General features: G+C 39.9%; 1 protein-coding gene across 1 annotated transcript in view; it reads left to right on the top strand.

The window, feature by feature from the left end:
* LOC129867952 (NACHT, LRR and PYD domains-containing protein 3-like) overlaps window positions 1-18,103 on the top strand; it is a 24,804-nt gene extending 6,701 nt beyond the window's left edge. The window contains exons 3-10 of the mRNA XM_055941462.1: window positions 8,439-8,555; window positions 8,741-8,810; window positions 8,940-9,177; window positions 9,497-11,294; window positions 11,563-11,736; window positions 14,754-14,927; window positions 15,152-15,198; window positions 17,384-18,103. Of these exons, the coding sequence (XP_055797437.1) occupies window positions 8,439-8,555; window positions 8,741-8,810; window positions 8,940-9,177; window positions 9,497-11,294; window positions 11,563-11,736; window positions 14,754-14,927; window positions 15,152-15,198; window positions 17,384-17,931 (3,166 nt within the window). The 3' untranslated portion in view covers window positions 17,932-18,103. The remainder of the gene's footprint in view (window positions 1-8,438; window positions 8,556-8,740; window positions 8,811-8,939; window positions 9,178-9,496; window positions 11,295-11,562; window positions 11,737-14,753; window positions 14,928-15,151; window positions 15,199-17,383) is intronic.
* The last annotated feature ends 3,639 nt before the right edge of the window (window positions 18,104-21,742 follow it).

The following is a 21,742-nucleotide window of genomic DNA, read 5'->3' as shown; positions in this document are numbered from 1 at the left end:
ATGTTGGATCTCTGTTTAGTTGTCACTGTGTTAACCACAACCAACATGCTGGATCTCTGTTTAGTTGTCACTGTGTTAACCACAACCAACATGTTGGGTCTCTGTTTAGTTGTCACTGTGTTAACCACAACCAACATGCTGGATCTCTGTTTAGTTGTCACTGTGTTAACCACAACCAACATGTTGGATCTCTGTTTAGTTGTCACTGTGTTAACCACAACCAACATGTTGGATCTCTGTTTAGTTGTCACTGTGTTAACCACAACCAACATGTTGGATCTCTGTTTAGTTGTCACTGTGTTAACCACAACCAACATGTTGGATCTCTTTTTAGTTGTCACTGTGTTAACCACAACCAACATGTTGGATCTCTGTTTAGTTGTCACTGTGTTAACCACAACCAACATGTTGGATCTCTGTTTAGTTGTCACTGTGTTAACCACAACCAACATGCTGGATCTCTGTTTAGTTGTCACTGTGTTAACCACAACCAACATGTTGGATCTCTGTTTAGTTGTCACTGTGTTAACCACAACCAACATGCTGGATCTCTGTTTGCTTTTTGCTTAATGGTCAGGGACAGTATGAGTGTAGCCAGATCCTTTTCACTCGCTATCCTTGTTTCATTTTGTGGTTCACCGGATTCGTCATCATCCTCGAGATGAGGTACAGATGAACGACCTGCTTGTTAGCTAAGCTAGTCGGTACAGCTAGGTAGGCTAGCTAGCTACTCTACCAGCAGCATCGTAGTTATTCTAGCAACCACTACATCATCACTGGCTGCCTGCATTTCTTGTGGATCGATGGAGCTCCCCGGTTGTTTCTTCCACCTGTTATCCCTCTCTCGTTGATGGATGCTGGCTCCCTCTGTCCGGTTCTCCTCTCTTCACTAGATGGACGGTAACTTTAGTGTTTAACCCCTCTGTATCCAAGGACCGAACTTTTTAATATTATTTTCGGGGTGCCTCAAGTAGGCTGGACACATGACATTTTTATCAACACGTTTTTCTGATAAAAAAGAGTTCATTGCATCCACAATGGAGCCCAGTTTCATAATATTACTTTATGTCCCAAGTTATGAAGTAATCGCGAAAAAACAGGCCTCATTTTTAGGTCATTTTTCACCCTGCCAGCTCCTATTAGTTCTATTGAGCACCGTGGCACCAATTCGCCTTCTAAAAGTTGTATTCCCATCCCGTTGTTCTGCGTCACAATGTCAGCTTCGCTATTGTTATCACTGAGACCTGCCTGTGTTAACCCTGTAGGCTTACCTCAGGTAACTTATTATTAATAAGGTTATGGCTACTTGGTGAGTGTGATCACTGTTCGCCTGGGTACACGTTGTGGTGACCCACAGTCCTAGGGATGGCTGGCACATAGCCATCAATGTTAAATATTTTCTGGTCATGGTTAACCATGTTTTTTCCCCAGAAAAAGCTATAAAACCTAAACAAAACGCATGTCCCTGCCCTATTTTTCAAGATGTGGCTGATTTAAACAGCCAGAATAAATGTTTTCATTAAGAAATAAAAGATATTGATGATTTGTTGTTTCTAAATGGCTGCTGGGTAATTTGATATGCGTCTAAATATGTTTGTTCGTAGGCATTGAATTGAGAGAATGCTACGCAGTTTCACTGAGTTGCAAACCAAATGGATAGGTCTAGCTCATTGATTTGTAGATCTGACGCAGTTGCAACCTCAGATTATGAGCCTAGAGTGTCGCGAATGAGGGGCCTGCAGAAGGCCACAGGGAGGAGCAAGAGAGCTATTAAACCCATACTGTTTTTTTGCCTAGAAAAATCTTTACATTTTCTTTATTTAACCAGGCATGTCAGTTAAGAACAAATTCTTATTTACAATGACGGCCTACCCCGGCCAAACCCAGACGACGCTGGGCTAATTGTGCGCCACTCTATGGGACTCCAAATCACAGCTGGTTTTGATACAGCCAGGGTGTCTGTAGTGACGCCTCAAGCACTGAGATGGAGTGCCTTAGACCGCTGTGCCACTAAACCTATGCATAATCTATTTTAGCCTTTACCCTAATTCTAGGGTATGGTAGCCTAGAACACTTTTAGAAACTATTTTTGTAATAATATTATGTTAGTAAATACCAAAACCAATGTAAGCATCTTCATTTTTGGTTATTTATTATTGCAAGGCAGAACACATGTGGTTTGAACTGGGTGTGACCTAGTAACCTCTATGTCCAGCAATTGGTGTGGGATAGTTGGGGCAGGATTGAGACTGATTTCAGGAATGAATAAGAAAAATACACTTTATTCTCAGCTGCCTCACCAATGTCTTTATGTGAATTAATCACTTTTAATTGGTAAATATTTCCAATAGACGGCAGCATAAGACCACGAAGCATCAGTTATAGGCTACAAGCAGCAATATGATTGACATAAAATAGCATGCAACCAAAGACTATATGTCCCATGATTTTCTAAAATGATTACTCATTACTTTACAGTTATATCGATCTATCTATCTATCGATCTATCTAACTAATCTATCTAATCTAATCTATATATATTTATAACAGAGCAGGTCGATGCTGTTTGATGAATTTGACAATGAATGTACTAGGAAAATACTTTTCCCGACCAGAAGGTGACTGAATTAATGTTCACGATTATTGAAACTCGTTATTGGAATAGTAATCAAGTATAATTTCAAAACATGAGCCTTAAAATAGGTCATAATAAACATGAATCATCTTATAGCAATTCACAGTAATCTGTTAAAATGATGTTCCTTCCTCTTGCGTCAGCATTGTGGAAAGGGACAGAAAAAGCAGGGGTAGCGGGAGAAAACTACATTTATTTTATGAGATTTCATTCGTGGTCTTATACTGCCATCTATTGGAATATTGTAGCAATTGCAACACATTTCTTCTAAGCGTTGTGTTGATCTGACCATCAGTTTCTATACCTAAGGTCACTGAAATAAAGTGTATATCCTTATTGAAGTAGTAATTACTCAGAATTGAAAAATATACAACATCTGTTAGTTAATTTGATCACTTACAACCATAAAATAGCCATTTACAAGATAACAATGAACGATGCAACAATGGTCCATATACCCTTAAACCAAAAACAACATGCATTAATTAGTTAATTATAAAAAACACTTTCTTAAGATGGGGAACATTATCTGCCAAAGTAACACCCCTTTAAAGCACCAATTAGCAGTTGAAACAATAACAACGTTTTCCCCCCCACTGTTTTGGTAAAAAGATAGAATGGGGCTGGAGAAATGTAACCACTAAAATGTATAGACGGGATGGATGCAAAGACTGACCATCCATGGTACAACAATTATAGTTTTAAATATGTTTTGAAGCTTTACAGTGTTTTGTTTTGGAGTAAAACAAGCTTGTTTTTGGATTCTGATAGAGAATGACAGAACTAAGCTCATGAGGCATTTAGAAGTTATATTAGTTTCTGAATCAATAGGTAGATATAATTAATTAATACGTTTAAAAAAGGATGTGGATCCAAAAATGGATGTAGTAACTGTTGATTCACCTTTAACATAAACACACTCGAAATTAGACGTATATTTGTCCCATAGTTGACAGTGGATGTTGGAACAAAAACCAATCCATTAGGCCCAAAGAACTGTCTGTACAGCTCCGATACAGGATCGTGTCGAGGCACAGATCTGGAGAAGGGTACCAAAACATTTCTGCAGCATTGAAGTTCCCCAAGAACACAGTGGTCTCCATCATCCATCACTCCACCAAATGGAAGAAGTTTGGAACCACCAAGAGTCTTCCTAGAGATGGCAGCCTGGCCAAACTTGAGCAATCGGGAGAAGGGCCTTGGTCAGGGAGGTGACCAACAACCCGATGGTCACTCTGACAGAGCTTTAGAGTTCCTCTGTGGAGATGGGAGAACCTTCCAGGAGGACATCCATCTCTGCAGCACTCCACCAATCAGGCCTTTATGGTAGAGTTGCCAGATGGAAGCCACTCCTCAGGAAAACGCACATGAAGCCCACTTGGAGTTTTCCAAAAGACACCTAAAGGACTCTCAGACCATGAGAAGAAGATTATCTAGTCTGATGAAACCAAGATTGAACTCTTTGGCCTGAATGCCAAGCATCACGTCTGGAGGAAACCTGGCACCATCCCTACAGTGATGCATAGTGGTGGCAGCATCATGCTGTGGGGATGTTTTTCAGAGGCAGGGACTGGGAGACTAGTCAGGATCGAGGGAAAGATGAATGGAGCAAAGTACAGAGAAATCCTTGATGAAAACCTGCTCCAGAGAGCTCTGGACCTTAGACTGGGCGAAGGTTCACCTTCCAACAAGACAACGACCCTAAGCACACAGCCAAGACAACGCAGGAGTCACTGAACATCCTTGAGTGGCCCAGCCAGAGCCTGGACTTGAACCTGATCGAACATCTCTGGAGAGACCTGAAAATAGCTGTGCAGCGACGCTCCCCATCCAACCTGACAGAGCTTGAGAGGATCTGCAGAGAAGAACTGGAGAAACTCCCCAAATATAGGTGTGCCAAGCTTGTAACGTCATACCCAAGAAGACTCGAGGCTGTAATCGCTGCCAAAGATGCTTCAACAAAGTACTGAGTAAAGGGTCTGAATACGTATGTAAATGTAATATATATTTTTTAATAGATTTGCTAAAATTTCAAAAAAACTGTTTTTGCTTTGTCATTATGGGGTATTGTGTTTAGATTGATGAGAAAAAAACAATGTAATCAATTTTAAAATAAGGCTGTAACGTAACAAAATGTGGCAAAAGTCAAGGGGTCTGACTACATTCCGAATGCACTGTATGTCAATTGTTTAGCTGGAATGGAATGTTCGTTTCCTGATTATTTGACTATGATATGTGGTTGTCTCACCTAGCTATCTTAAGATGAATGAACTTACAGATGCCATATCTTAATTTGACTCAGTTTCAGCAACTGGAAATATTCAGTATTATGTGGATTATAATTCATGGACATTTTTGATACATTTTTCGTTAGGGCAAATCAAGTCTGACAGGGAAATTCCTGCAACGCAGGGTTATCAAATTAAGATATTTGCCATGTCTCTGGGGCCGTTTTCCTGAGAGCGACGGAACTTAGGCTTATGAGTGTCTTAAGATGCATCTTTCCTACAACGGCCGAAGATGTAACATGCGTTTGCCAAAATGGTTGCGTCTTGGAGCATGTGTCGATACTGATAGGATCGAAAGAAATTGAGCGCTGCTCTCAGATCAGCTTTCTCCATTCAAATCTTTCCTTAACATTATAATTGTTTCACAATTCTGACGATGGATCAGCTTCTAGAGAGATATTACCATCTGCCATAGATGGTAATATCTCTCTAGAAGCTGATCCATCGTCAGAATTGTGAAACAATTATAATGTTAAGGAAAGATTTTTAATTTGACTCAGAGGTGGCTTATTCTATGCTTATTCTATGCTTAATTTGACTCAGAGGTGGCTTATTCTATGCTTACCCAATAAAAATGCATTAAATCACAGATTTGGCACATTATTGCACACATTAGTCTCCAAATCACCATTGAAAAGGAAAAGGCACTATGCTCTCAAACCAATTTGTTTTAGGCAGGGTTTTATTTAACTAGGCAAGTAAGTCTGTTAAGAACAAATTCTTATTTACAATGACAGCCTACTGGAGAACAACACTTTTAACTGCGTTGTTCAGGAGTAGAATAACATATTTTACCTTGTCAGCTCAGGGATTCAATCCAACAACCTTTCAGTTACTGGCCCAATGCTCTAACGACTAAGCTACCTGCCACCCCAAGGTTAAAAGATTAACGTTTTGGCCTTCATCAGAAAAATCACATTTTATTTTGGAATTAAACAAGTTAGCAAAAACAAACACTGAAGGTCCAGAAATACATTCTGGATCCATTCCTTAGATACTTTAGTCTCCAGAGTTCTTATCTGGATCCATTCCTTAGATACATCAGTCTCCAGAGTTCTTATCTGGATCCATTCCTTAGATACTTTAGTCTCCAGAGTTCTTATCTGGATCTATTCCTTAGATACTTTAGTCTCCAGAGTTCTTATCTGGATCCATTCCTTAGATACTTTAGTCTCCAGAGTTCTTATCTGGATCTATTCCTTAGATACTTTAGTCTCCAGAGTTCTTTCCTACAGAAGGACTACAGTATGTTGTAGATACTTTAGTCCCCAGAGGTCTTAAACTAGAGGACTATAGTATGTTGTAGATACTTTAGTTCCCAGATGTCTTAACCTAGAGGACTATAGTATGTTGTAGATACTTTAGTTCCCAGACGTCTTAACCTAGAGGACTATAGTATGTTATAGATACTTTAGTCCCCAGAGGTCTTAACCTACAGAAGGACTATAGTATGTTATAGATACTTTAGTCCCCAGAGGTCTTAAACTAGAGGACTATAGTATGTTGTAGATACTTTAGTTCCCAGAGGTCTTAACCTAGAGGACTATAGTATGTTATAGATACTTTAGTCCCAGAGGTCTTAACCTACAGAAGGACTATAGTATGTTATAGATACTTTAGTTCCCAGGGGTCTTAACCTAGAGGACTATAGTATGTTATAGATACTTTAGTCCCCAGAGGTCTTAACCTAGAGGACTATAGTATGTTATAGATACTTTAGTCTCCAGAGGTCTTATCTGGATCCATTCCTTAGATACATCAGTCTCCAGAGTTCTTATCTGGATCCATTCCTTAGATACTTTAGTCTCCAGAGTTCTTATCTGGATCTATTCCTCAGATACTTTAGTCTCCAGAGTTCTTTCCTACAGAAGGACTACAGTATGTTGTAGATACTTTAGTCCCCAGAGGTCTTAACCTACAGAAGGACTATAGTATGTTGTAGATACTTTAGTTCCCAGAGGTCTTAACCTACAGAAGGACTATAGTATGTTATAGATACTTTAGTCCCAGAGGTCTTAACCTACAGAAGGACTATAGTATGTTATAGATACTTTAGTTCCCAGAGGTCTTAACCTACAGAAGGACTATAGTATGTTATAGATACTTTAGTCTCCAGAGGTCTTAACATACAGAAGGACTACAGTATGTTGTAGATACTTTAGTCCCCAGAGGTCTTAACCTAGAGGACTATAGTATGTTATAGATACTTTGGTCCCCAGAGGTCTTAAACTAGAGGACTATAGTATGTTGTAGATACTTTAGTTCCCAGAGGTCTTAACCTAGAGGACTATAGTATGTTATAGATACTTTAGTCCCAGAGGTCTTAACCTACAGAAGGACTATAGTATGTTATAGATACTTTAGTTCCCAGGGGTCTTAACCTAGAGGACTATAGTATGTTATAGATACTTTAGTCCCCAGAGGTCTTAACCTAGAGGACTATAGTATGTTATAGATACTTTAGTCCCCAGAGGTCTTAACCTACAGGACTATAGTATGTTATAGATACTTTAGTCTCCAGAGGTCTTAACCTACAGAAGGACTATAGTATGTTATAGATACTTTAGTTCCCAGGGGTCTTAACCTAGAGGACTATAGTATGTTATAGATACTTTAGTCCCAGAGGTCTTAACCTAGAGGACTATAGTATGTTATAGATACTTTAGTTCCCAGAGGTCTTAACCTACAGAAGGACTATAGTATGTTGTAGATACTTTAGTCCCCAGAGGTCTTAACATACAGAAGGACTATAGTATGTTTGACCTAGGTCTTCCGTGTATTAAGTGACTCTGGAGTGCAAAAAACGCATCTAACGACTCACTTAGCTGTTCTACGAGTGGTCTGAGGCAGGTATTAGATTATGAGCAATTTCAAGTGCAACATTAATTATGATGGTTTTGGGAAACAGCTCTGTTACAAATTCCCGGTGGCTGAGGGTGACTGTTATCAGCACCTCACAACATCAAGCTGTACACTCCACTCCCCATCCCCAATGACTGGAGCCTGAGAGTCTAGGGGGGAACCATAAACCTGCCTCTCAAACTCTCCCTGAACTGTGTGTTAACTCCTGGGTTGCTTTATTCCCCTCTAAACGGGGGCGGAGTCAGTGAGTCACAAACCAGTAAAATACATAGAGGCTGGTCGCTCTCTTTCAAGCTCTGAGATTTAACGATGCTCCTACAAAGGTCCTAACAATGAACTTAGCCTTAAGATGCTTTTGGGAAACCAGGCCCTGGATAAGAACATCTGATAAATGTCCAATGTAAATGTTTTACATACAGATCTCATATTACTGTATTTAATTGTTATTTTTAAATATTGAAAAATTTATTTCACAAATGTATCATTAGTGCAGTTATTTACTAAAAAATAAAGTTATTTGTTACATTTGACAGTGTAAAACCTAGCAGTACTAATTATTTCTCTGAGAGTGACGCAGATATTTAGCATTTAGCAAAAAAAACAGAGTAGATGAGTAGATGAGAGATGTAATGTTTGTCTCTGTTGTGTTGAAGAACAATCAAGCGGGAGAGACCAGACTCCCCTGTACCCAGCTGTGTGTCCATGAAGAGTGGCCGGTCTATGGGTATACCTATAATGTTTAGAGAGGGAGACTTAACTCCTAAACAAAGGTAAGAAGAACTCATGGGTCATGGTCAGTGGGTTAAACAACACTGTCTCTAGTCATTTCTCCTCTCCCATTTCCAATTTATTTTCATTATCCATAGTCCTAAATCATTTTTTCAATTTTCATAGTGTGTGTGTGTGTGTGTGTACGTGTCTGTGTGTGTGCACTCTTTGGATGTTTTGTCCACAGAAACCAACAGGAGATTCTCAGTGGTCAGTCTTTCCAGAGTCATCAAACAGACCTGGCCTCCATATTCAGTGTATGTGGTCCTGTTATGTACATTTGTTTTTGTTTACCTCAAGTAAAGTTGATCTGTCAATCATTCATTCATGTGTTAATGAGAAAGTATTTCTTCTCTTGCTTAACTTATTTACTTTATTTATTTCAGTTGCTTGAAGAGAATATTATGACATTTCTGAAGAATGAGCTGAAGATGTTCAAGAGGATTCTTAGTCCAGATCTCCCAGAAGGCTTTGAGAGTCAGAAGCAGGATAAGGAAGTGGTGGATGCTGAAGATGAGAAGCAGGAGAGCAGTGCCAGAGAGGGGGCTCTGAAGATCACACTGCACATCCTGAGGAAAATGAACCAGAAGGAGCTTGCTGACACACTGGAGAAAAGTAATAGCTGTCTGCCTCATGTTGAATGCTGTTTTATAACATTTCAAAGCTGTAACTGAAGTACAGCTAAAGTAGCTAACTTAATGATATCGTAGCAGCCTTGAGCCAATTTGAAGCTGGGGATGATCAGGTGGCCATGATTGTATGAGGGCCAGATTGGGAATTTGAGAACATTAATAATACCAACAATAATATAAACAGTGTGTAATGATTTATAAAAACATGTACACATTTATACAGGCAGTTAAGAGAATAAGTTATAATTATTATGTACAACTTTCTAACATGAAATCAGACGTAATATTAATATCCTCTGTGTTATATCTAGATTCAGATGAGCTTGCTATGATTTGCCAACGTGAACTCAAATCTAATCTAAAGATGAAGTTTCAATGTGTATTTGAGGGGATCGCTAAACAAGGAAACCCAACACTTCTCAATAAGATCTACACAGAGCTCTACATCACAGAGGGTGGAACAGGAGAGGTCAATAATGAACATGAGCTGAGACAGATTGAGACAACAACCAGGAAACAAGCAAGACCAGAGACTGCAATGAAATGTAACGACATCTTCAAACCCTTAACTGGACAAGACAAACTTATCAGAACTGTGCTGACAAAGGGAGTCGCTGGCATTGGAAAAACAGTCTCTGTGCAGAAGTTCATTCTGGACTGGGCTGAAGGAAAAGCAAATCAGGATGTCCAATTTGTATTTTCATTGCCTTTTCGCGAGCTGAATTTGATGAAAGGGGAAAAACACACTTTGATTGAACTTCTCAATCACTTCTCAATAGAAACCAAAGAATCAAGAATCTCCAACTATGACGAGTACAAAGTTCTGTTCATCTTTGATGGTCTGGATGAGTGCCGACTGCCCCTAGACTTCCAGAACAACAAGATCTGTTGTGACGTCACAAAGTCAACTTCAGTGGACGTTCTGCTGACAAATCTCATCAAGGGAAATCTGCTTCCCTCTGCTCTCCTCTGGATAACTACCCGACCTGCAGCAGCCAATAAGATCCCTTCAGGGTGTGTTGACCAGGTGACAGAGGTACGAGGGTTCAATGACCCACAGAAGGAGGAGTACTTCAGGAAGAGATTCAGGGATGAGGACCTGGCCAGCAGAATCATCTCACACATAAAGACATCAAGGAGCCTCCACATCATGTGCCACATTCCAGTCTTCTGTTGGATTTCTGCAATAGTCCTTGAACACATGCTGAAACATAAGAGAGAAGAGATGCCCAATACTCTGACTGAGATGTACACACACCTTGTGGTGTTTCATACCAAACAGAAGAATGAAAAGTATCTTGGGAAAGAAGAGACAGGTCCACACTGGAATAAAGAGAGCATTCTGTCACTGGGAAAACTGGCTTTTCAACAGCTTGTGAAGGGCAATCTGATTTTCTATGAAGAAGACCTGAAAGAGGCTGGCATTGATGTCAATGAAGCCTCGGTGTACTCAGGATTGTGCACACAGATCTTTAAAGAGGAATGTGGGCTGTACCAGGACAAGGTGTACTGCTTCGTGCATCTGAGCATTCAGGAGTTTCTGGCTGCTGTATATGTGTTCCTCTCATTCATCAACAACAATGAGAATCTAATGGCCAAACCACAATCAACATCCAGTAACTTTTCTGAGCTGTTTAGAGACAAGCCTGAAGTTACAGTCTACAAGAGTGCTGTGGATAAAGCCTTAGAAAGTGAGACGGGAAACCTGGACCTTTTCCTCCGCTTCCTTCTGGGCCTCTCACTGGAGTCCAATCAGAAGCACTTACGAGGTCTACTGACAACGACAAGAAGCAGCTCACAGAGCCATGAAGAAACAGTCAAGTACATCAAGGAGAAGATCAGGGAGAATCCCTCTCCAGAGAGGTGCATCAATCTGTTCCACTGTCTGAATGAACTGAATGACCATTCTCTAGTGGAGGAGATCCAAAACTACCTGAGATCAGGAAGTGTATCCAGTGAAGAACTCTCACCTGCACAGTGGTCAGCTCTGGTCTTTGTGTTGCTGACTTCAGAAAAGGAGCTGGATGTGTTTGACCTGAAGAAATACTCCAGATCAGAGGAAGGTCTTCTGAGGCTGCTGCCAGTGGTCAAAGCCTCCAGAGCTGCTCTGTGAGTACATACAAATACATTTAAGTACTAAACATCAGGAATAAATATTCAGTTCAGAGAAAATATGTATTATTGAAAAACATATTGAATCAGTGCATTGATGTTCACATTAGTATAACAATATAACGATACAATTCTAGGAGACGGAAGGTGAATCTATATGTTGTTTGAGAGAATAAACCAAATGCATCTACCATTGTCCTTCTACACTGCTGGTGTTACATTAATTAACAGTGTGTTCGTGAAATCATGATGATCTCTCTGTCAGGCTGTCAGGCTGTGGAGTCACAGAGAAAGGCTGTGCTTCTCTGGTCTCAGCTCTGAAGTTAAACCCCTCACACCTGAGAGAGCTGGATCTGAGTAACAATGACCTGAAGGATTCAGGAGTGAAGCTGCTCTCTGCTGTACTGGGGAATCCCCACTGTCAACTGGAGACTCTGAGGTTTGTGTTCCTGTAGTTGGTCAAAAAGTGATAACTGTTCACCAGATCCACATATGTTTACCAATCACACATAGTCCACACCATATGCGTTTGAACAGTGTTTTCTGTTTTAAATGTGTTGCTATGCTCCAGTATTTAGGATTTGAGATAGAATGTTTCGTATTAGGCGACAGTACAGAATGCCACCTTTTACTTGAGGGTATTTCCATGCACATAAGTGTTACTGTTTAGAAATGAAAGCACTCTGTGTCTATTTATCCCATTTGAAAATGTCGTAATCATTTTGACAAATTCACTTATATTGTATTAAAGTAGTCATAAGTTTAGTATTTGGTCCCATATTCCTTGCCTGCAATAATTACATCAAGCTTGTGATTCTACACACTTGTTGAATTCATTTGCAGTTCGTCTTGGTTGTGTTTTGGATGATGATTTTCCCAATAGAAACTGAATGGTGAATAATATCCTGTGTCATTTTGGAGTCACTTCGCTTGTATTGTCAGTAAGAATAGAAAATGTTTCTGAACACTTCTACATTCATGTGGATGCTGCCATGATTATGGATGAATCATGAATGACGATGAATGAGAAAGTTAAAGAGGCACGAGGATCATAAACCCCTCTGTTATTTGTGTTAGGTTCTAATTTTTCAGAGTAAATAACCCACGGACACTAGAGAAGCTTTAACCAAGTTCAATTCTTCCCAAAGGTTCTGTACAGCTGTAATCAGACAACCCAACATTTCTCCCACACAGATATTTATATTCCACTTAAGACACTCCTCCTTCTCTCCAATCCTTCTTATGGTTTAACAGGAAAAGAGTAACAAGATCCCAAATCTTGACCTGTCCTCACCTCCTGACCTCAACCCCTCCTTCATCTAATCCACAGCTATCTGTCTTTCCTGTATCAACACGGTGCTCTGCTCTCGTCCCCAACACATTCCAACACATTCCAACACATTCCAACACATTCCACAGCTATCTGTCCTTCTACAGAGAACCCTTAACTTTCTTCTTTGATCCTATGCTTCTTCGCTATCATTTATTTAATATCTCAATGTTCAAAACGTCGAATGGTGAGAGGTTAGCATGTTTTGTTGTGGCCTCTGTAACTTTCTCACTCGTTCATTATTATTCATGATTCATTCATGATTTCTCTTAATCATGGCATCATCAGTATTAATTGAGTAGTGTTTAGAAACATGTTATCTACTCACTTAGAGAGAAGATTAATCCAGTCACCATTCAGTTACTATTGGGCAAAACATAACTCAAAACACAACCAAAACAAACTGCAAATGCAGGCAACGAGTTTGGGACCAAATACTACCAACCGAAAGCTTGCAAGATCAAATCCCTGAGCTGACAAGGTAAAAATGTTGTCCTGCCCCTGAACAAGGCAGTAAACCCACTGTTCCTAGGCCGTCATTGAAAATAAGAATTTGTTCTGAACTCACTTGCCTAGTTAAATAAAGGTAAAAAACTATTGGGCAAAACATAACACAAGCAAAACCAAATGCAAATGTGTGTTTGGAACCAAAAACTAAACTTTTGACTACTTTAAGACACTGTAAGTGAATTGCTCAGAATACTTATGATTTCTTCAAATGGGGGGGACTAGATACATAAAGTGCTATAATTCCTAAACGTTGAACTATATGTATGAAAATACCCCCCCCAAAAAAGGTGACATTATATACTGTCACCTCATATGAAACATTTGATCTCAAATCCCAAATTTTGGAGTATACAGTCATGGCCAAAAGTTTTGAGAATGACACAAATATAAATTTTCACTAAGTCTGCTGCCTCAGTTTGTATGATGGCAATTTGCATATACTTCAGAATGTTATGAAGAGTGATCAGATGAATTGCAATGAACTGCAAAGTCCCTCTTTGCCATGCAAATGAACTGAATCCCCCCAAAACATCTCCACTGCATTTCTGCAAAAGGTACAGTGATTGGACTGCTGAGGACTGGGGTAAAGTCATTTTCTCTGACGAATCCCCTTTCCGATTGTTTGGGGCATCCGGAAAAAAGGTGAGCGCTACCATAAGTCCTGTGTCATGCCAACAGTAAAGCATCCTGAGACCATTCATGTGTGGGGTTGCTTCTCAGCCAAGGGAGTGGGCTCACTCACAATTTTGCCAAAGAACACAGCCATGAATAAAGAATGGTACCAACACATACTCCGAGAGCAACTTCTCCCAACCATCCAGGAACAGTTTGGTGATGAACAATGCCTTTTCCAGCATGATGGAGCACCTTGCCATAAGGCAAAAGTGATAACTAAGTGGCTCGGGGAACAAAACATTGATATTTTGGGTCCATGGCCAGGAAACTCCCCAGACCTTAATCCCATTGAGAACTTGTGGTCAATCCTCAGAGGCGGGTGGACAAACAAAAACCCACAAATTCTGACAAACTCCAAGAATTGATTATGCAAGAGTGGGCTGCCATCAGTCAGGATATGGCCCAGAAGTTAATTGACAGCATGGCAGGGCGGATTGCATCAACTTTATGTAATTGTTAATAAAAGCCTTTGACACTTATGAAATGCTTGTAATTATACTTAGTAGTAACATCTGACAAAAATATCTAAAGACACTGAAGCAGCAAACTTTATGGAAATTAATATTTGTGTCATTCTCAAAACTTTTGGCGACGACTGTAGAGCCACATTTAACATTTTAGCTTTACTGTCAAACTAGATATGGTGTGGACTCCATTCTCAATACAATCTAAATCTGATACCTCAATGTCTGTCTTTTGACTGATACTGCTTTTTAAACTGGTCTGGTCAGTCAACTCAAATATTTGTACTACACATGTTTCTATCTACAAGCAATACTTTGATAATTTATCATTTCTAATAATGATACGTTAATTTATGAATAGATATGTCAGGTTTCAGGACAGTGATAAATCTGAATATGTTGAAAAAATATACTGCCACTGTATTTTCACCACCAAAGAATAGCAGTGTGGTTTAAAAATTATTTTACTCTTTGCAGGCTGTCCCGATGTCAAGTCACAGAGGAAGGCTGTGCTTCTCTGGTCTCAGCTCTGAAGTCAAACCCCTCACACCTGAGAGAGCTGGACCTGAGCTACAATCACCCAGGAGACTCAGGAGTCAGACTGCTCTCTGCTGGACTGGAGGATCTACACTGCAGACTGGAGAAACTCAGGTATGCAGAAGGTTTATGTCAATGTTCATATCAGCCATGTTTGAGTTATCAGGCTAGTTAAGACAAACATTCTTCAACCACTTGGACAAAGTTATATGCTGTGTGTGTGTGTGTGTGTGTGTGTGTGTGTGTGTGTGTGTGTGTGTGTGTGTGTGTGTGTGTGTGTGTGTGTGTGTGTGTGTGTGTGTGTCAATGACTGTCTGTTCCTTTACTTACCGCTACAGTGTGGAACATGGTGGAGAGTACACAATGAAGCCTGGGCTTAGAAAATGTGAGTGTTGACTTCTGTGAAGAATATGACTAAGAATAAGTCTTAATTCAAGTTAAGTCAAAGACCACCATCATTACTTACTTGGTCATATTACATTTAACCTTTTATGGCTGCCATCCCGCTACCTGGATGATATGACTACAGCGAGTGAAAGTGCAGGGCGCCAAATTCAAAAAGCAGAAATCTCATAATTAAAATTCCTCAAACATAGATTTGTCTTATATCATTTTAAAGGTAATCTTGTTGTTAATCCCACCAAAGTGTCCGATTTCAAATATGCTTTTCAGCGAAAGCACTACAAACGATTATGTTAGGTCACACCAAACCACAATAAGCACAGCCATTTTTCCAGTGAAAGATAGCTTTCACAAAATCCAGAAATAGAGAAAATTAATCACTAACCTTTGATTATCTTCATCAGATGACACTCATAGGACTTCATGTTACACAATATATGCATGTTTTGTTTGATTAAGTTCATATTTATACAAAAAAATCTGAGTTTACATTGGAGTGTTAGATTCACTAGTTGCAAAAACATCAAGTGATTTTGCATATCCACATCGTTTCAACAGAAATACTCATCATAAATGTAGATGATAATACAAGTTATACACATGGAATTATAGATATACCTCTCCTTAATGCAACCGCTGTGTCAGATTTCAAAAAGAACTTTACGGAAAAAGCAAACCATGCAATAATCTGAGACGGCGCTCAAAACAATAGTCAAATTAGCCGCCATGTTGGAGTCAACAGAAACCAGAAATTACATGATAAATGTTTCCTTACCTTTGATGATCTTCATCAGAATGCACTCCCAGGAATCCCAGGTCCACAATAAATGCTTGATTTATTCGATAATGTCCGTTATTTATATCCAATTAGCTACTTTTGTTAGCGCGTTTGGTAAACAATTCCAAAGTCACGAAGCGCGTTCCCTAAAAGCTGACGAAATGTCCAAAAGTTCAGTAACAGTCAGTAGAAACCTGTCAAACGATGTATTGAATCAATCTTTAGAATGTTGTAATAAATAAATAATACATAAATCTTGAATAACGTTCCAACCGGAGAATTATATTGACTTCAGATGAGCGATGGAACAGAGCTCCATCTCATGTGAACGCGCATGGTGAAAGCATGGTCAGGTCATGGCAGACTTGACTAATTCCTCTCTCATTTGACCCCCCTTCACAGTAGAGGCATCAGACAAAGTTCTACAGACTGTTGTGGAAGCAGTAGGAAGTGAATACTCATTCATATCTCGCTGTGATTTCAATGGGATCTTGGTTGAAAATCGACCAGCCTAATAATTTCCACTTCCTGTTTAAATTTTTTTCTCAGGTTTTTGCCTGCCATATGAGTTCTGTTATTCTCACAGACATAATTCAAACAGTTTTAGAAACTTCAGAGTGTTTTCTATCCAATACTACTAATAATATGCATATATTAGCAACTATGACTGAGGAGCAGGCCGTTTTACTCTGGGCACCTCTGTGCACCTTTCATCCAAGCTACTCAATACTGCCCCTGCAGCCACAAGAAGTTCTTAAGTAAAGGTTAAATATTACAAATTAAAAAAACTTTATTTAACTAGGCAAGTCAGTTAAGAACAAATTCTTATTTACAATGACAGCCAAACCAGGATGACACTGGGCCAATTGGCCAAAGGCCTGCTGCGGGGACTGGGGCTGGGATTTTTTCTTTTAAATAGGACAAAACACACATATCGACAAGAGAGACACCACAACACTACATCAAGAGAGACCCAAGGCAACAACATAGCATGCCAGCAACACATGACAACACAGCAGGGTAGCAACACAACACTACATCAAGAGAGACCCAAGGCAACAACATAGCATGCCAGCAACACATGACAACACAGCAGGGTAGCAACACAACATGACAACAACCTGGTAGTAACACAAAATGGCAGATGCACAAAATGGTACCTGCACAAAGCATGGTACAAACATTATTGGGCACAGACAACAGCACTAAGGCAAGAAGGTAGAGACAACAATACATCATGCAGAGCAGCCACAACTGTCAGTAAGAATGTTCATGATTGAATCTTTGAATGAAGAGATGGAGATAAAACTGTCCAGATTGAGTGTGAAAAGTTACCATTCCAATGTGAATGATGATGATTTCTAATATTGTGTCTGGTTTCATCCATCAGATGTCTGTGATCTCACACTGGACCCAAACACAGCACACAGACGCCTTTCTCTGTCTGAGGAGAACAGGAAGGTGACACGGAGGAGACAGAAGCAGCCGTATCCTGATCACCCAGAGAGATTTCAGGACCGTGGACAGGTGCTGTGTAGAGAGGGTCTGACTGGGCGCTGTTACTGGGAGGTAGAGTGGAGTGGGAGTGGGCCTGTTATAGGAGTGACATATAAAGGAATCAGCAGGAGAGGAAGGGGTTATGACCATGGGCTTGGATGGAATGACAAGTCCTGGAGTCTGTTCTGCTCTGACAACAGTTACTATGCCTGGCACAATAGTGCTCACATTACCTTAGACGTCCCCCCCTCCAGCTCCCACAGAGTAGGAGTGTATCTGGACTGGCCAGCCGGCACTCTGTCCTTCTACAGAGTCTCCTCTGACATACTGACCCACCTGTACACATTCCACACTACATTCACTGAGCCCCTCTATCCAGGGTTTAGGCTTTATAATGACTCTGTGTCCCTGTGTCAAACACAACATGATGTTTCACTCTAATCCTGGTCATGTTCAGTAAGACACTCTGGAGCAACAATGTAGAATATCTCTCTAGTGTGTAAACATACGATTGTAAATATTCATGAATACACACCATTGAAGTTGACAGACATTGTCAACTAGAGTCAATCATTAATAGAATGAATCACCACACTGTGTTGTAAAAACTGGTTTCATTACAGTTTTTTTTGATTGCTTAAGCACGATTTTCAAAACAGGGCCCGTGTTTTCAAAACACTACACACAATTAGCACAACCACACACCCAATTAGCAAAACACTACAGATCCTTTGCAAAATTAAACACTCTTGTAAAAACTATACACTTCTTTTTAAAAACCACACTTTGTTACCATATGAAACACACACGTTTCACATTACTATACTCTGTTTGCACGAGTTACACTCTGCTGTGATAAACCTAAAACACTTTTAGCACTTCTACTTCCCTATGATTAGAGTAGGCTACTATCAACAAAGTACAAATATAATGTAAATTCACCAAACACTACACAAGACCAATGTTGCAGACTGAAGAAACTCATTTATTTCTCAACACGCCCAAAATGTTGACATGGAGATTCTTAATACTGTAACCAAACGTCACTTTACGTATTGTAAAATAAAAAATAAAAAAAATAAAAAAATAACTAGACATCGTGTTCTCGTCAGGTTGAACCCAGCCTCATCTACGTAAATGAACTCATGCTGGATCTCCTCTCCATCCATTCGTAAAACTCTGAAAAACAGTGTCAGGCTAAATTGTGTAGTTCAGTGTAGATCTAGTATACATATTCCAGTACAGTAAAAGATTATGAGACAGTATGCAAGATCACACTGCTAAAGTGAATACATACCTCTGCATAATCATGCCGCAGTCGTTTCACACTTTCGGAATTGCGCTCGAAAGGCACTCGATAAATTTGCTTCATTTGAATATGTTTTTTTTTTTAGGATGCGTGCCAGTGTTGATGTTGAGACCTGATGGATATCGTTGAAAATGGCGTGGTTATTGACAATGTTAGCTTGGAGCTGTGAGTGTTATAGCATTGTTGGCCAAAACCATGTTTACTATCTCCCTCTCTTGCTGTTCTGTGAACATAGGAGGTCTTCCCCCTTGTCGTCCCTGACCCTCAATCCTATGTAGAAAAAAAACAGTATACAATAGTACAGTAATTTCACAGGAAAAGGTAACAGAAGTGCTGATAGTGCATAGAATACAGTACTGTAAGCAGTTACTGAAACCGTGCAGATGTTTTTGATATGATATTTTTACAATACCTATTTTCCAGTCGAAATGTTCTCATCACACTTGACACTGTATATCGGCTTAGATTTGGCTGTACTCGCAGTCCAGCCTCCCTCAGCGTCAGGCCGTAGTTGACAACATGGTCAACCAGTGTTGCGTGGATCTCATTTGTCAGATTCGGTCCTCTTTGAGCACCTTCTTGTCTTCCTCTTCCTCCTCCTCCTCCTCCTCCTTCTCCTCCTCCTTCTCCTCCTCCTTCTCCTTCTCCTCCTCCTTCTCCTCCTCGTCGTCCTCGTCCTCCTCCTCCTCCTCGTCTTACTCTTTCTCTGACTCTTTCCATTGTGCTTGAAGACCGATGAACTCACCTGCTGCTTTTTATAGTGCTTATACACCTGATTGGTGTGTCTACAATTAAGCAAACGAGTGTTTGCACACCTGATGACTGTGTTGAACCAATTGGTTGGACGGTGAGGTAATTTGACAGTCAGTGCTTTGGTATTGCAAGGACGTGACTTCATGATAGATTTTTGTGTGTAATGTATGTTAAGTGTGTTTAGTGTTTTGCAAATCACTGTGTGTAGAGTTTTGCAACAAGTGTGAGGTTGACAATGTGCTTATAGTTGTGCAAATATGGGCTGATGTTTTGCTTCTTGAGTGTAAGGATTTGCTAATAGTGTACTACTTTTAATTTTAGTGTGTAAGCAATCCAAAAAAACTGTAATAGAATGAATCACCACACTGTCTTGTAAAAACTGGTTTCATTTAGAAATAATTTGTCTTGTTGTTATTGGGCTTCTTGGTGTTTGTAAATATTGTTGTCTGTAGAATGTTTACTTGTCAAATTCTTGACACAACAATCATGTTTCTGTATCAACTAAATTCCACTGAATGAAATGTACATGTGACAGATGTGACTAATAAAGGTTAATCAACCAGATGAAAGAAGAGAGGTGGAAATGTTTTAATATTGATCAGAATATGACAATACAGTAAATGGACTACAGTAATAGGGGTTGTGTTCAGTACATAGAAATGGGTCTTATTCAGTTGAAGAGGAAGCTGTTATGATCACACAGGACAGGACAATAAGACAATGGGTGCATCTCAATAATCTAAAGTGGCCTCCTCTCCTTATCTCCTCTCCTTTATCTTGACTCATCTGAAAACACAAGATAGGTCAAAGTAATATGGTGGCTGCCTATCGGGTCATTGCTTTCACCTCTCCAGTTCTCTGATATTGGTTTAGATGAAGGAAAGGAGACAAAAATCCACTGGAACGCCCCTCTAACTGGTAATTACTAGTGGAAACTCATCTATTAATCCACTGGAACACCCCTCCAACTGGTAATTACTAGTGGAAACTCATCTATCAATCCACTGGAACGCCCCTCCTACTGGTAATTACTAGTGGGAAACTCAACTATCAATCCACTGGAACGCCCCTAGTGGGAAACTTGTCTATCATCTCTAAGCTACGACTTCTCCCACCACAGGAGGTTGGTGGCACCTTAATTGGGGAGGATGGGCTCATGGTAATGGCTGGAGCAGAATAAATGGAATGGTATCAAATACATCAAACAATTGGTTTCCATGATTTCCATGTGTTTGATGCCATTCCATTTACTCCGGTCCAGCCATTATTATGAGCCGTGCTCCCTTCAGTAGCCTCCACTGTGTCCCACATACTGAACTCGGACATCACATACTAAAGAAATGACTGACATAACAGCATTTTTGGCAGGTAAATGCAAAACATTTTTTTTTTATAAAATCAAATCTATTAAAGCTGCATTATGTACATTTTTATGTGACTCGACCAAGTTATTCACTATATATACAAAAGTATCTGGACATCCGTTCAAATTAGTGGATTTGGCTATTTCAGCCACACCCGTTGCTGACAGGTGTATAAAATCGAGCACACCGCCATGCAATCTCCATAGACAAACATTGGCAGTAGAATGACTAGTCTCTAGTCATGAAATTACAATACAGGCAGGATAGCAAAGTCAATTCTGGATGTCAGTAGAGTTTTTGATTCATTCTCATGAATGACAACATTCTAGACCTGACTAAACACCCATCTAAGGCTGGTATCTGGGGTAATCTGGTTAATGATTATACAAACTATTACGTTTCTCTTTCTTTGTAGAATGTTGACAGCTGTACCTGCCTGTATTGTAATAGCTACACTCACTGACACAGGATAAACTTGATCCCTCATGTTGGCTTGATCAAACTGGTAAGTTGCCCCACACTATAGCTGTACAAGTCTCCACATGGCCAGACGCATAGTGGTCTTCTCCCCTTTCAATGCTACTATGCTCATCCTTGAAAAATGCCTTGAGGTCTGAAAATAGACACCAAAGTTGAAATACTTTACAAACAATTATCTAGGCTAAGTAAAACAAAATGATTTTTGGATCTACTGCTATGCTAACTAGCTAGCTAGAGTGTAGTCAGTGGCTAGCTAAGACAGAGAAAGGGGACGTACAGAAGAGCTCTGATCACGCTGGTCAACTGTAGCTGACAGTGTCGGCTAGAGATGAAGTGCAGGAACTTC

Source organism: Salvelinus fontinalis, chromosome 2, assembly GCF_029448725.1.
Source record: "Salvelinus fontinalis isolate EN_2023a chromosome 2, ASM2944872v1, whole genome shotgun sequence".
Lineage (NCBI taxonomy): Eukaryota > Metazoa > Chordata > Actinopteri > Salmoniformes > Salmonidae > Salvelinus > Salvelinus fontinalis.
This window is presented reverse-complemented; position numbering and strand designations above follow the sequence as displayed.